The sequence below is a fragment of the Leptonychotes weddellii genome, chromosome 4 (genome assembly GCF_054177405.1).
Source record: "Leptonychotes weddellii isolate Sample4059 chromosome 4, ASM5417740v2, whole genome shotgun sequence".
Classification (NCBI taxonomy): domain Eukaryota; kingdom Metazoa; phylum Chordata; class Mammalia; order Carnivora; family Phocidae; genus Leptonychotes; species Leptonychotes weddellii.
The window spans coordinates 34,071,014-34,085,160 of NC_138372.1; the positions used below are offsets into that span (position 1 = coordinate 34,071,014).

The window sequence follows — 14,147 nt, forward strand, 5'->3', positions numbered from 1 at the left end:
AGACGATGGACTCTGAAAAACAAACTGAGGGTTCTAGAGGGGAGGGGGGTGGGAGGATGGGTTAGCCTGGTAATGGGTATTGAGGAGGGCACATTCTGCATGGAGCACTGGGTGTTATGCACAAACAATGAATCATGGAACACTACATCTAAAACTAATGATGTAATGTATGGGGATTAACATAAGAATAAAAAAAAAAGAATCACTGGCCTTTGTGGCTTTATAAGGTGATCTAAGTATTAAGTATATATTCATAGTACAACTAATTAACATGCTTATTACATACATTTGAATACTTATGTGGCTGAAAAGGTTTTCATATATAATATAATACTTACATTCCCACTAATGGTAGAGAACAAACCTTGGGATCCGATTCCAGCAAAAGTAACAATTTGCGTGTTTCATCCATGGTAAGATATCTAAACAGAAGACATTCATGTAAAAAACAATTAAGAGTATGTACTTTTTACCTAAAAGAGATAATCTGAATGCTTGAAGAAGCATATTTTAGGCAGGGAAGATGATTCAAATGAATGTTTTCTCTCATACACACAAAGAAAGAAAATAGTTCAAAATGTAAAAACAAAAATCCAGGGCGCCTGGGTGGCTCAGTTGGTTAAGCGACTATCTTTGGCTCAGGTCATGATCCTGGAGTCCCGGGATCGAACCCGCATCGGGAAGCAGGGGGTCTGCTTCTCCCTCTGCCCTCTTCCCTCTCGTGCTCTCTGTCTCTCATTCTCTCTCTCTCAAATAAATAAATAAAATCTTTAAAAAAAAAAAAAAATCCAGTAAGAAGAAGAGACTGAAGAGATTTAATATCTTAAAATTTCTATTAAAATGGTCATTGAAGATCACAAACCTTTTTAAAAAGTTTTGCTCTAAAAGTGTCCACTTATTTTAATCAGGAATATTAAAATCAAGGCTATTTCAGATTCAAAAAGGTTTCCCAGGGAGAAGTGAACTTCCTGTTACTAGAAGTGTTCAAGCATCCGGGCGCCTGGGTGGCTCAGTCAGTTAAGCAACTGCCTTCGGCTCAGGTCATGATCCCAGGGTCCTGGGATCGAGTCCCGCATCGGGCTCCCTGCTCTGCGTGGAGCCTGCTTCTCCCTCTCCCACTCCCCCTGCTTGTGTTCCCTCTCTCGCTGTGTCTCTCCCTGTCAAATAAATAAATAAAATCTTTAAAAAAAAAAAAAGTGTTCAAGCATCCAGGTGACTTGACAAGACTGCAACAGATGTGACTTCTCACTAACGAAGCTGAATTATGTGAGGTATATTCAATCTTCCATGCACTATATTCTTCCAACCACTATCAAAGAACGTTGGAACCATTATGATAGACCCCAAAATTCACCTTTTCCTAAAAGGACATTATACCACATTTAAACTTTGTTATTACATGTATTATTGACAGTAAGTTTTTTTTTTAAGCTTATTTTTTTAAGTAATCTCTACATCTAGTGTGGGGCTTCAACTCAAGACCCCGAGATCAAGAGTCACATGCTCCACTGACTGAGCCAGCCAGATGCCCCTATCATTGACGGTAAGTTTTAAGAATATAAATAACTATAGAATTGTCAAGAGTTGGGGTGCCTGGATGGCTCAGTCAGTTAAGTGCTGGCCTCTTGATATCAGCTCAGGTCATGATCTCAGGGCTGTGAGACTAAGCCCCACATGAGGTTCTGCACTGGGCGTGGAGCCTGTTTAAGATTCTCTCCCTCCCTCTCCCTCTGCTCCTCACACTCCCACCTCCCCCAACCCCTGCACTCTCACTCACTCTCTCAAATAAAAAAAAAGTTAATTTCATCATTATGGCTTTAAAACACAAAAATAAAAATGATGCTATTAGTGATATAAAGTCTTAATAGTACCAATGAGGATATATTTTATTGCTATGATAACCCTAAAACACAAAGATAATGAATTTATCAGGCCATGTGACAAGATGATTAAGCCTGAGTTGGCAGGGAGATTTATGGATCAATAATACCTAGGGCCGCCTGGCTGGCTCAGTTGATAGAGCATGCAACTCTTGATCTCAGGGTTGTGGGTTCAAGCCCATGTTGGGTATAGAGATTACTTATAAATAATATCTTAGTTGGGCGCGTGAGTGGCTCAGTTGGTTAAGCGTCTGCTTTCAGCTCGGGTCATGATCCCAGGGTCCTGGAATCAAGCCCCATGTCGGGCTCCCTGCTCGGTGGGGAGCCTGCTTCTCCCTCTCCCTCTGTCTCCCGGCTCATGGTCTCGCTCTCACTCACTCTCTATCTCAAATAAATAAAATCTTTTAAAAAAAAATCTTAGAAAAAAAAATGACATTTGGGGCACCTGCCTGGCTCAGTCAGAAGAGTACTCGACTCTTGATCTCAAGGTTGAGTTAGAGTCCCACGTTGGGTGTGGAGATTACTTAAGATTAATGAAAAAAAAAAGAAAACAACTTAAAAAAAAATGACACTTAACACCTGCTCTGAAAGCTCTTCTGCCTTGACCATCTGATAAATTCCTATTCTTTAAAAGAACTAACAGGCTTTCCATGATTTTCCCAGGCAATATGGACACACCTTCCTGCTTTCCCTGCACTGTATAAAAACTCCCATTATATTTATCTGCATCATGTTTACACATTAATATATTTAATGGACAATAAATATGGTTTTTATCTATTTAATTCCAGTGTCTAACACAATACCTATTCTAAAATGGAACCTAACAAGTATCAGGGTAAATAAATGAATGTGGTCAAGGAAAAGGACAAATGTCACAAATTAAATAATTCTAGGTAAGAAGGGGCAAGGAAGATAGGTAATTAGATAGAATACTGAACATCCTAGGTTACTACTAGCATGAAAAGGGGTCATAAAAGGAAAATTCAAAGAAAGATAAATTCACGCTTCACCAGTAGATGGGCATGGGTACTAAGAAAACCTAATTTTTTGGTTAATTTTAACAAAGTTCCCATGTACCAACTGAGAAGCACTTATTACTCCTAGAGAATTAAATGTTTCACTTAATCCAAACACTTGATCACCGTAGACCATACCATGATACTGGAACATACACACTTTTTCCTTTGTACCACTCCAAACAGAAAGTTGCTCTGGTCAGCATGTGGGACTCAAAAATAGGACTTTTCTCGCTATTCCAGGGACCCTCTGAAAAGAAAACCGTCTCTTTTTCTTTTCCTCTTTTGAAGAGGCATTTTTAGAGGACTGGACTTGCAGTTCAGTGTATCTTGGCAAACATTTTCAGCTCTAGAGACCTAACAGGAACCAGGGTGGAGTCAGTGGGAAAGGAAGCCAGAAGTGAATTGCTTAGACTTTAAAGCAGAGGGTGCTTACATAGTCTAACCTAGCTCAGTAGACAATAGATAAAGAAAGTGGTTGAGGAATCAGGGAAGTAGCCCTGCTGAGGGTCAGAAAGCATGCAATTGGGCTTACATTTCCTAAGAAACTAAGAGTGGTGATAGAAAGCTGGAGAGGATGCTGCTCCAGCTATGTGGGGAAACTCCACCCTCAAGTGGTTGACAATTTGATAAGCAAGAGTACTACAAATTTTTATTTAGCTATCTCCTTTCTCTCTCTGCAATGCTCATTATTCACAGTTAAAACTGCAAGTAATAAAAAAATTTTTCAGCCTCTGTTAGGCTCAGAGTCAGATTACAGTCTGAAAAAAAAAAAAAGAGACAAAAAGACAATGACCCAAACCTAGGCAAGATACAAAGTGCAAAATGACATAGAGGATAATGTCTCCTAATTTCAAATCACAAAATACAACCAATTTTTAATATAAATTTTACCATTAATTTTTCTTGGGGTGATAGGCACAACTCTGAACCATATTCAGTAAAATTTAACAACTTCATTTTTTACCTTCCTTGGTTATTTATCTAGCCACCACAGATCTCTGGCATATAAACTGAATGCACAAATATTTCATATGATGTGGATACCATGAAAATATACTAATGTGACCAATATTTAAAATTAATTTATCTCTTACTTACCCATATTTATAGGTACCTTGAACTTGAGAAATACTCAGATTACTACTCAAGTTTCTTGCCAGAGCTGTTGGAATAATGGGGATGGGCTTCACAGGTCTGCACTTAAAGGTATTTGCCAGAGTTACTGCTGCCCAATGCAAATCCAAATCCACAATGTCCAAACTTTCCCTGGAAGTGATATGAGCTCTTAGGGAAAGCAGTTTACCACAGTCCAAGAAATCTTTGCTACACACATGATGCTGCAGAGCCTGCGGAATTAAAATTATACAACTATTTTAACTTTGAAATCTGTATCTCTAAACGTTTTACTTCATACTGATACATGTATACATATATATACCTTGATCTAACAAAATTAAACAATTTCTGATTTGTAACATTTCAATTCTCTCATTTTTTTCCATGTGACCAAAAAGTTACATGAATAATTATGTCAAAGCAAGTGAGATTTATTGTACCAAGCTCCACTATATATTGCCAACTTAGATGTCCCAGCAGCATTTCAAATTCTTACTAGAGAATGTCACTTCTATAAACATTTATCACATGAAAAAAACAGATGTAAACTCCAACTCAACTAAGAAAATCTAAAGTCCATTCTTCTTTAATTATTTTCCTCTTGCCACAAATTGTCAAATCGGTTCTTCCTGCGTAGTTGCTCAGGCCCACTGTGCCCTTCCTAGACATTCCGCCACCACTCTACTCCAGGCTAATACACCTTCTCTAATACACACCTGACTACAGACTTGGCCTACCTACTCTCTCTGACTTCAGTCAGGCTGCCCTATCAGATTAACTATCCTTGATTTAATAGTATTTCCTCTTTTCAGAAACTTTCAGTGACTCTACATAGCCCGTATGACAAAGTTCAAATTCCTTAGCCTGGCAGACAAGGCTCTCTACAATCTGGCCAAACTAATAGTCCAATCTGATTGCTCACAAATGCAGCAAAAATCTACACCCTTAATATCACCCTGAGCACATCTTTTACTTGGGTATCTTGGTCATACTGCCTCCCCTTCTGGAATGCTACCTATATTACCTCTCTAGAATTTCTGCCTTCAGAAACCACATTTAATTGTATTTTAGCAACAATCATTCAATCAGAAATTATTATGAATACTTGTTAAACATGGGTTTATTGAAATACAACATAGTACACATAATTTGATACTTGTGTTCAATTAAGAATAATCAAGTTATCAATAAATCTCACCTTAAAAGCTGAACTGAAGTCATCTGCATCATGAACCATTATTTCTTTTGAACAAAGTCCATGAGTATGAATTTTGCATGGAATCACAAAGTCCCCAGGAAGAAAAGCAGTAGGGGTTCTTTCTAAGCATTCAGGTACTCCTCTACCAGGATCAAAACGATCTATTGTCAATGTCATACTTTCTTCATCTGAAGAACAAAAATAGCAGTTATTATATAGCATGACAATAAAAATTTGAAATCAACCAAGAAAGCCTACAATTATAAAAAAGTATTTTGTTCATATTAATAGTACACTAAGCTCTTATTTTAAAAAATGGCTTGCATATATATTCTTCCACCTGACCTGTGAAGTCTGTGATCAGTAGTGTCAAGTTTTACTTACCTTTATAACCTTGGTATATTGCAAAGAACGTTAGCACAAAGAACATTACAATAATTGGCTGAATTCGAAACACAAATTCTATTATAGTTATAAAAATATTTTTTTAAAGTATATTACCTTCATCTACTACAAGAGACCCAAGTAAAAAGCATGGCAGGTTTTTTTTATTCTGCTTAGCATGACGACAGGCAAGTCGGATGGTCCTTTCAGTTACCACAAGCTTTGGATTTCTGAAAAATAACAAGTCTTTTATGAATATGGTGGGTCTGATATCCTAAAAAACCCTCCTGCCATGAAATGCTGCCTAAAATATAACACACATCTTTTAACATGTACAGAAAAATCATTGTTGAGAAATCCTAGGGTCAAAGATGGGCAGGCGGTGGTGGTGGGTAGGGAGAGCTTCCTGGAAACCAGAATTGCAGTAAGTAGACACTGACTTTATAGTTGTTCTCTGAGCATTTGCTTAACTTTACGAACCAGAGCAAGGTTCAAGAGACTATGAGGTCAGCCTCCTGTTTCTATAAATAAGAATTGATTGAAATACCACATCTCTTTGTTTACAGATGGTCTATGGACTTCAGATACTAGTATTATTGAATGTAGAATATATAAAACTATGATTAAAATGTGTAAAGATACACAAAAGGGACTCCAAAATATGAGAAAGGAAGTAGGTACTATCAAAAAAAAGATGAGGCAGATTTGAAAAAGAACCGCAAAGAACTTGCAGAAATAAAAATATAATCAATTCAAAACTCAATATAATGAACCAGGGACAGGTACATGAATTTTTATTATCCTATAAACTCTGCATATATATCATAAACAATCTTTCATATATATGGAATACTTCCACATTTAAAAAACCTAAACATACAGGTTAGATGGCAACTAAGTACACCTAAAGAGAAAATTAGTAGAGTTGAAGAAAAAATTACTCACACTGTAGCACAGAAAGATAACAACAGAAAATATAAAAGGTCAAGAGACATCGAGAAAAGAATGGACAAGTCTAAGAAATATTTAATTGAACTTCCACCAGACTGTTTTTTTTCTTTTTTAAGATTTTATTTATTTGAGAGAGACAGAGAGAGAGTATGAGCAGAGAGAGGGAGAAGGAGACTCCCTGCTGGGCAGGAAGAAGCCCAATGCGTGGCTCCATCCCAGGACCCTGAGATCATGACCAGAGCTGAAGGCAGATGCTTAACCAACTGAGCCACCCAGGCACCCCCACAAGGCTGTTTTTTGTCAATGATACTATCCTTCTCTGCCAACTGGTTTAGAACTTAAAATACTTTTTGACTTGTATCTCTCCTTTAGTCCGACTGAATCCATCATCAAACGCTATACGCTATACGCTATTTCTTCAAAATACCTTGTTTCATTCTTTCCTTTTGATCTTAATACTGCTACATTGCTCTAAGCCCTTATAAGAGCAACCATTTATTGACTACTTTCTATGTTCCAGACACCATGCCAACTGCTGCTTTACAGAGCCGGTCTCATTAGTGTTATGAAACAGGTATCATTATTCCCATTTTCTAAATAAAGAAACTGATCCTTGCCTACTTTACTGAGGTTGCATAAATAAGAAGTGGTAGGTTCAGGATTTGACCCTCCATGCGGTCTGACTCCAGTTATAGCACCTTAAACAAACCACTAGGGCATAAATTGATGTTACTTAGATTACAGAAAACCACCTCACAGCTAAGATAACTCCAGGTTCTCCCCACTATGACCCACCCTTCTTAGAATTCTCCTTTCAACAAATAACTCCCTTATACACAAATCACAGTGAATCTCTATTTTCTATTTCTTTAAGCCTAAGTATTTATGTCTTTCAAGATCCTGCCCATAACCATATTTTATATTCCTTCTAACATGATCTAGCCACTCAAAATAAGTTCAATCTTCTCAATGTTTTACAAAGACAGCATGCTAAAGCATGATGAAAAACCGTTTCAGTTTTTATTATATCTTGTCTCTTGAACTCCTATAATGCTTAGAACTTTAGATTTGCAGAACATTTTAACTGCGAAATTAAGATTACTTCTCAAAAGCACAAGAAATAGATTTAAGAAGCAGCAAAACGGATAGTTTGAGGGGAGTTTCTGAATGGAAAAGTTAAAAAAAAAAGGAATTAGTCAATAGTAATCAACTTTGCCTCATACATCCTTTTGACTCCTATTTATACTGGTTTGATTTGAAAAGAGAAACATCTTATACCTGTAGTAATTGAGATGTAAGTAGATGAAATCTCCAATTGCGATTGGGTTCCAAAGTGCACATTTTGATGGAGGAAAGTAGAAAGGTACCATCCTGCTTGAAGGAAACCTTTAAAAAAATTTTTTTAAATCAAAGCACAATGAAAAGCAAACTTAGCAGAAATTTTATAAGAAGCAGTTTAACATTAAATGATGGGGCTTTTCAAACTACTTATGTTAATTTTAAGAGAGCTTAAAAATATTTTTAAAAAGTAAAAAAAAAAAAAAGAAAAATCCTTGTAACTTTACTATCAAGAAAATAAGCACTCAAAATTTAGGTATTGTTTTTTCCTATCCTTTTTTTCCTATGCATACATAAATTCATATACACACATGTCTCTTAAAAAGAAGGGGAAGGGGCACCTGGCTGGCTCAGTTGGTAGAGCACGTGACCCCTGATCTCATGGTTGTGAGTTCAAGCCCCACATTGGGCATGGAGCCTACTTAAAATAAAAAGAAAAAAGAAAATAAATAAATAAATAAGTAAATAAGAATCGGAAGTATCAATCCTATAATATCCTCATTTTAAGTAACAGAGAAATAAGTATAAACCATGAAATTACATTTAAATTTAAAATTCTGTCCCTCTGAGCTAATTTCTAGATAATACCCAATAAAATTATGAAAAGCACAAAAACTTAATATAGTCTTTATTTTTCAGTGTTTCTAAACTTAGTATCTTGGGTCCTATCACTTCAGTTTAATTGTTATTGAAGCATCAAAAGGACAGCATTATAAGTAATTCCTTAAGCAAAGATCCTAGAGACAGTGTAAAACAAGGTTTCAATGCTAAGTCATACAGAACACCATCATAAAGTTTTTATTTTATGTGAGTAACATGAGAAAACCATGGTAAGAAAAAAAACAACAGAGAGAAAGGACTGGGGAAAAGATATCAGCCAAAGTCCCATGTAATTAAAGCAAGAAAGCTCTGACAGTGAGCTAACTACACCAATGCATTTGCATGGTAGTAAACTATTAAATAGTTGAACTGAAAGAATATGTATATCATGTATTAAGAATACCTCGTTCTAGGTCTTACTTTCACGTATCATCTAATGAAACTTCTCAACTACAAGACTAGCCCCAGTTTACTGATCACCTACTATGTACCAGGAATCCCAGTAGGCGCTTTACATACATATTTCTCACTAAAATTGTTCCAGAAACACTTTATTATCCATTTTATAGATAACAAACTGTAACTTTCCTAACTTTATACAACAATTAAGTAGCAAAGGTGGGATCTGAATCTAAGTGTGACTGATTTCAAAGCTTATACTTCCAGAAGCTGAATGGTTTAGTGCTTTAGAACCTGGGTTCCAATCCTGGCTCCACCACTATTCCTAGCTGTGTGCTTTCAAATCCATGTTTAATTTGAGCTCATAATATCTATAAGAAGGATCTTTAATCTCCCATTTTTGAAATGAGGATATAGTGTGAGATTGAGAAATCTGTTCAAGGTCACAAAGCTAGTAAGTAACAAATTGTCAGTTTAATCTATGCTTCTATATTTAATATATTTATTATTTATCAGTTGGTGAGAGGCAGTATAATGTGGTGGGTAAAGCAAAATATCTTGAAATCAATTGTTTAGGTCTGAAAACTCGCTTCAAAATTTGTTAGCTGTATGACCTCACTCATGTTATTTAATGTCTCTGTGCCTCAGTTTCCTCTTCTGTTAAACAGGATAATACCTATATCTCCTGGTAGTTACACTGAATATTAAATGAGTCCATATATGTAAAAGGTTTAAAGCAGAAGTCACATCAGGTGACAGTGGTGGCAGGTTTCAATCCTGCCTACACCACTTACCAACTATGTAACTCTGGATTGGTTAATCTCTCTACACTACCGTTTCCTCATTTAAAAAAAAAAAAAAGGTGGGGATGATAATAATAGTACCTACACCTCATAGGTTTGTTATAAGGATTAAAGAAGAATAATGCATGTAAGGTGCTAAGCACAGCACCTGGCACATAACAAGATTTCAATAAATGCTGCTATTAGTCCTTTTCTTAATCTAAGGTATACAGTAGACTTTAGAAGCAGGGTAAACACAAACATCCTGAAATGTGGCACAAAATTTTACATGTATGTATATAAGTGTTTTATCTTATATAGGGGATTCATGCTATCAGATATTCAAAGGGGTCTGCAACCCCTAAATAATTCAGAACTGTTACTCTTCTAGCCCAGAGATTATTGAAAACCAGAAGTCGGGGCACCTAGGTGGCTCAGTTGGTTAAGTGTCTGCCTTCAGCTCAGGTCATGATCCCAGGGTGCTGGGATAGAGCCCCATGTCGGGCTCCCTGCTCAGTTGGGAGTCTGTTTTTCCCTCTCCCTCTGCCTCTCTCCTGCTTGTACTCTCTCTCTCAAATAAATAAATAAAATCTTAAAAAAGAAAAGAAAGAAAACCAGAGGTCATTAAATAAGTAAAAAAACTAAGTTGAATATATCAGGAATAATCTATTTAAATTACATGAGTATATTATCTTACCTAGAATGTAAGGAATGATTTTGGCCTAAAAATAAAATAGAAAAGAGAGTGTATTGACTTGTTGCACTAAGTTCTTTCAAAGAACAGAAGTTGACAAATTTTCAAAGAATAAGAGGTGGCAGTAGGATAAAACAGAAGGGCCAAAATTAAGCAAAAGGAATATGATAGCCTCTTTGGGTCATGTTTCCCATTGTCTTCATCAAAAACATCTGGCACAAAAGAAAAGTACAGAGAACGAAGGTAACTCATGGATATAATTATAGTTTAGAAGAAAAGAAAAATCACATATCAGCATTAATTGTCCCTCCCTAGAGGGAAAAAAAAGAACGATAAATGATCCAAACAGCCAACACAAGCCAACCTGCCTTATCCCCACAGTATTGACAGACAGAAAATTAGGGGACAGGTGGCAAGCTCCTCCTTCCTATTCCACATGAGTGGGAAAAGGCTTAGGGACATTTAAAGAAACTTGGTATATTCAATGTGAAATTTTTCCCATCAAGGATTAGGGTTTAGACAAGGGAAGGAACCCAGCCACTTTCCCTCACTTGTCTAGGATGTAAATAAATATGTATGATTTTTAGCCTCAAAAGCTCAGGTTCTGGGGCGCATGGGTGGCTCAGTCATTAAGCATCTGCCTTCGGCTCAGGTCATGATCCCAGGGTCCTGGGATCCAGCCCCGCATCGGGCTCCCTGCTCCATGGGAACCCTGCTTCTCCCTCTCCCACTCCCCCTGCTTGTGTTCCCCCTCTCGCTGTGTCTCTCTGTCAAATAAATAAATAAAATCTTTTAAAAAAAAAAAAAGAGCTCAGGTTCTATTTCCCATCAATAAAGATGCTCTGTGAAACCAAAAAAGCGAAGGTGGGAATGAAACTAATATTTACCAAGTGCCTACTATGTGCCAGACCCTTTACCTTAGTAATCTTATTTAATCCTTCACAATAATCTTCTGTTACATAGAGATTACTATCCCCCATTTACAGATGAGGAAACTGAGGCTTAGAGAAGTTAATTAACTTGATCAAGGTCACCCACCTACCAAGTGGTAGAGCTGGGATGTGGACCCAGATGTTCCTGGTTTGAAAGTTTTGTGTTTTGTTTTTTTCTATTCCAACCTATCTTCCCAAGTTATGAAAAGCAGTGAAAAAAACATTTTGTAAAAATGTTTCTATACCTGGTATTCATCTGGGGCCCTGCAAGAGAATATGTAGGCTCCATGATAGTTGGTGAATTATGTATTCAATTTCAAATGCTCAGTTCCTAAAAAAGTAAAGTGAAGGTTACTAATGAATGATAAAAACAAAAAATAAGAAACATGATTTAACCACATATTAACAGTGCAGACAAAATTAGGTTACTTATATGAAGTACCTTCATCTATAGATTAGTAAGATAAAATGCTTGTGGATTCTGATCATTTTCATACTTTATAATCATTCTGCCTATAAATTAATGTTAATATTAATCTAGGCAGCAGGAAGTATTTAATATATGAAAATTTGACCAAAAGCCTCATAATATTCAGAAAACCGCAAAATAGTACATAGGAACAATGAACTAGATATTTATTGGTTCTGTAACAAGGTTATCAAACCTTAAATCTTCTGGAGATGGAAGACAAATACTGCATCCCCACAAACGGACTTGTTTCCCTACAGAATCAGTGGTCTTTTTTTGGCTGCACATGCCCTCTTTGGGGACTTCTCAGCCACTCCCATTGTTTCCACCCATCTGTACATAGCAAAATCTCAGCTTCCACCTCTCTTCTGAGTTTCAAACCTGTATTTCTAATTGCCCACTGGATATCTTCATCTAAATATTATCAAAGCAAAATACAGAGCTCATAGTCCTTTCTTTACAGTTCAGTATTTCCTATACTCTTATTAGGTCTTAGAGTTCTTTAGGCCCTGTACATTCTACCTCAATTCTAGTAAGAAGGAATTGTCTGAAGCAAGATAAGAGAGGAAAGAATTATTAATGCAGGTGCAGAAGAGATTTTTCAGAGAAAGCCAGAGGCTGAAATTATTTACTAGAAGAAAATCTTGTTTAAGTTGCTCTTATAAGGTTGACTAAAAAGTCCCTCTTGGAGATATCTGGACTTCATGCATCATTTATGGAATGAAGTCTTTAAACTTGAAAGCCCTTTTACATCACAATAACAGTATTCAGATCGGTAATTGTAACTCTAGGAAGTACATTAAATGCCATTTTTCTTCATTAAACAAGAGTCTTAAAGCTCCATATTTGTCTCTTCTTCCTTTATGTATTAGGGTAAAGAGATAATGTTGATCTATTTCTCATTTTAAAATACATGAGTTTATTCTGACAGCATCACGCAAGCAATTAAAGCCAGTGAAACTGAAATCACATACCACCTATACCTAGCAAAACATATTCTCCTCAGATAATGGCATCATCCTTTATCAAAATGGAAACCCTGAAGTTATCCTTACCACCCCTTCCTCCCCGTTTCCCCATATAAATTCTGTCTTAACATCTCTACGACCTTAGTTCCTGACTTCATTAATTCCCACCAGATTTATTGAAAAGTCCCCAGAGTGCTCCTAGAAGGGTATTTGTGCATATCTGACCAAATTATTCCCCCTGCTGATGCCTCTTCTTTATATACAGAATAAAGCACCTTCACAGTCCGGCCCCACCTTATTATTCCAACCTCATCCTTTATCCTACATTCCAACCAAACTGAACTATTTACAGTTCCCCGAGTTTGAGCATCTTTGCACAGCCTGTTCCCTTAACCTGGAATGCCCTGGTAAATCTCCATCATCCTTCACAATCCAAGTCGAATGTCACCTGCTCTGTAAAACCATCTCCTGGACACCATAGCGATGTGACCACCGCCTGCGTTCACACACAGCATTTTCACACTGTATTGTTTACACACTATTCCCAGTAGACCACAGACTTCAAACTGACCCCTTAACTACGTAGCCATATGAGCTGAACGTGAGGAATGCAGGAACGAGCACACTTCATCCGTCAAACTTTCACAGTAAAAACACCTTTAAATGGCACGTTATCGACGGCAAACCTCTTTCACATACCTAACGACAAACGATACCTAGGAATTCGTGGTCCGCTTGATTTATTTCTCCCACTAGTTCCCATTCACGTCATCGGTCCCAGGCTCCAAGAGGGCTGAACCCAACACAGGGGCCTGAACGTTGCCCACCGTCCTCCTCCGAGCTTCGCTGCTGCCCTTCGGGAGAATCCAGGACACAAAGCCCCACTCACCGCAACCTCCGCCCAGCGGGGTCTGTTTGTTGAGCCGGAACAGCGGTCGGCTCCAAGGAGCGCCTCCGCCGCTTCTGCCCCGCCTCCGGGACGTTGGGGTCGCGGGAACCGAGGCGGCAAACACAGGCTCGCTAAACCGAAGTCCGCGCCGCGCCTACTGACTGGTCAGAAAATCGACCCGTCAGGGGCAGGGGCGGCGCTAGAGGCAACACGCACCGGTCGCCGCGACGGGCCGCCACACCAGCCAATCAGCTCTCCGCACCAATCCGGCGCTTGACCAATCCCAAGCCTCATTGGAGAAATGAGTCCGCCACCGGCTCTCCAGGATCAGATTCCGGAGGATTTAAACACTACATTTTGGTCAACGGTTAAGTTCCGGGGTGGGGCGGACCTTGCGCATGCGCAATGAAAAGTCCAAGCCGCTGGTTGCGGGGGTGGCAGAGGAAGCCGGAAGTGCCTGCTGTCCTGATAGTCTACAGGCGATTAGAAGCGGATGAGATGTTTTACTTAAATGAACAAAAGAGA

The 14,147-nt window shown here is 38.0% G+C and overlaps 1 protein-coding gene across 1 annotated transcript in view; it reads right to left on the minus strand.

Moving 5' to 3' along the window:
- Positions 1–13,802, minus strand: part of STIL (STIL centriolar assembly protein) — a 65,798-nt gene extending 51,996 nt beyond the window's left edge. Inside the window, exons 1-7 of the mRNA XM_081816860.1 lie at positions 13,433–13,802; positions 11,542–11,627; positions 7,830–7,937; positions 5,718–5,830; positions 5,217–5,404; positions 4,001–4,248; positions 339–422 (exon numbers count right to left, since the gene is read on the minus strand). Coding sequence (XP_081672986.1) covers positions 339–422; positions 4,001–4,248; positions 5,217–5,404; positions 5,718–5,830; positions 7,830–7,937; positions 11,542–11,585 — 785 coding nt within the window. The 5' untranslated portion in view covers positions 11,586–11,627; positions 13,433–13,802. The remainder of the gene's footprint in view (positions 1–338; positions 423–4,000; positions 4,249–5,216; positions 5,405–5,717; positions 5,831–7,829; positions 7,938–11,541; positions 11,628–13,432) is intronic.
- Between the last annotated feature and the right edge of the window lie 345 nt (positions 13,803–14,147).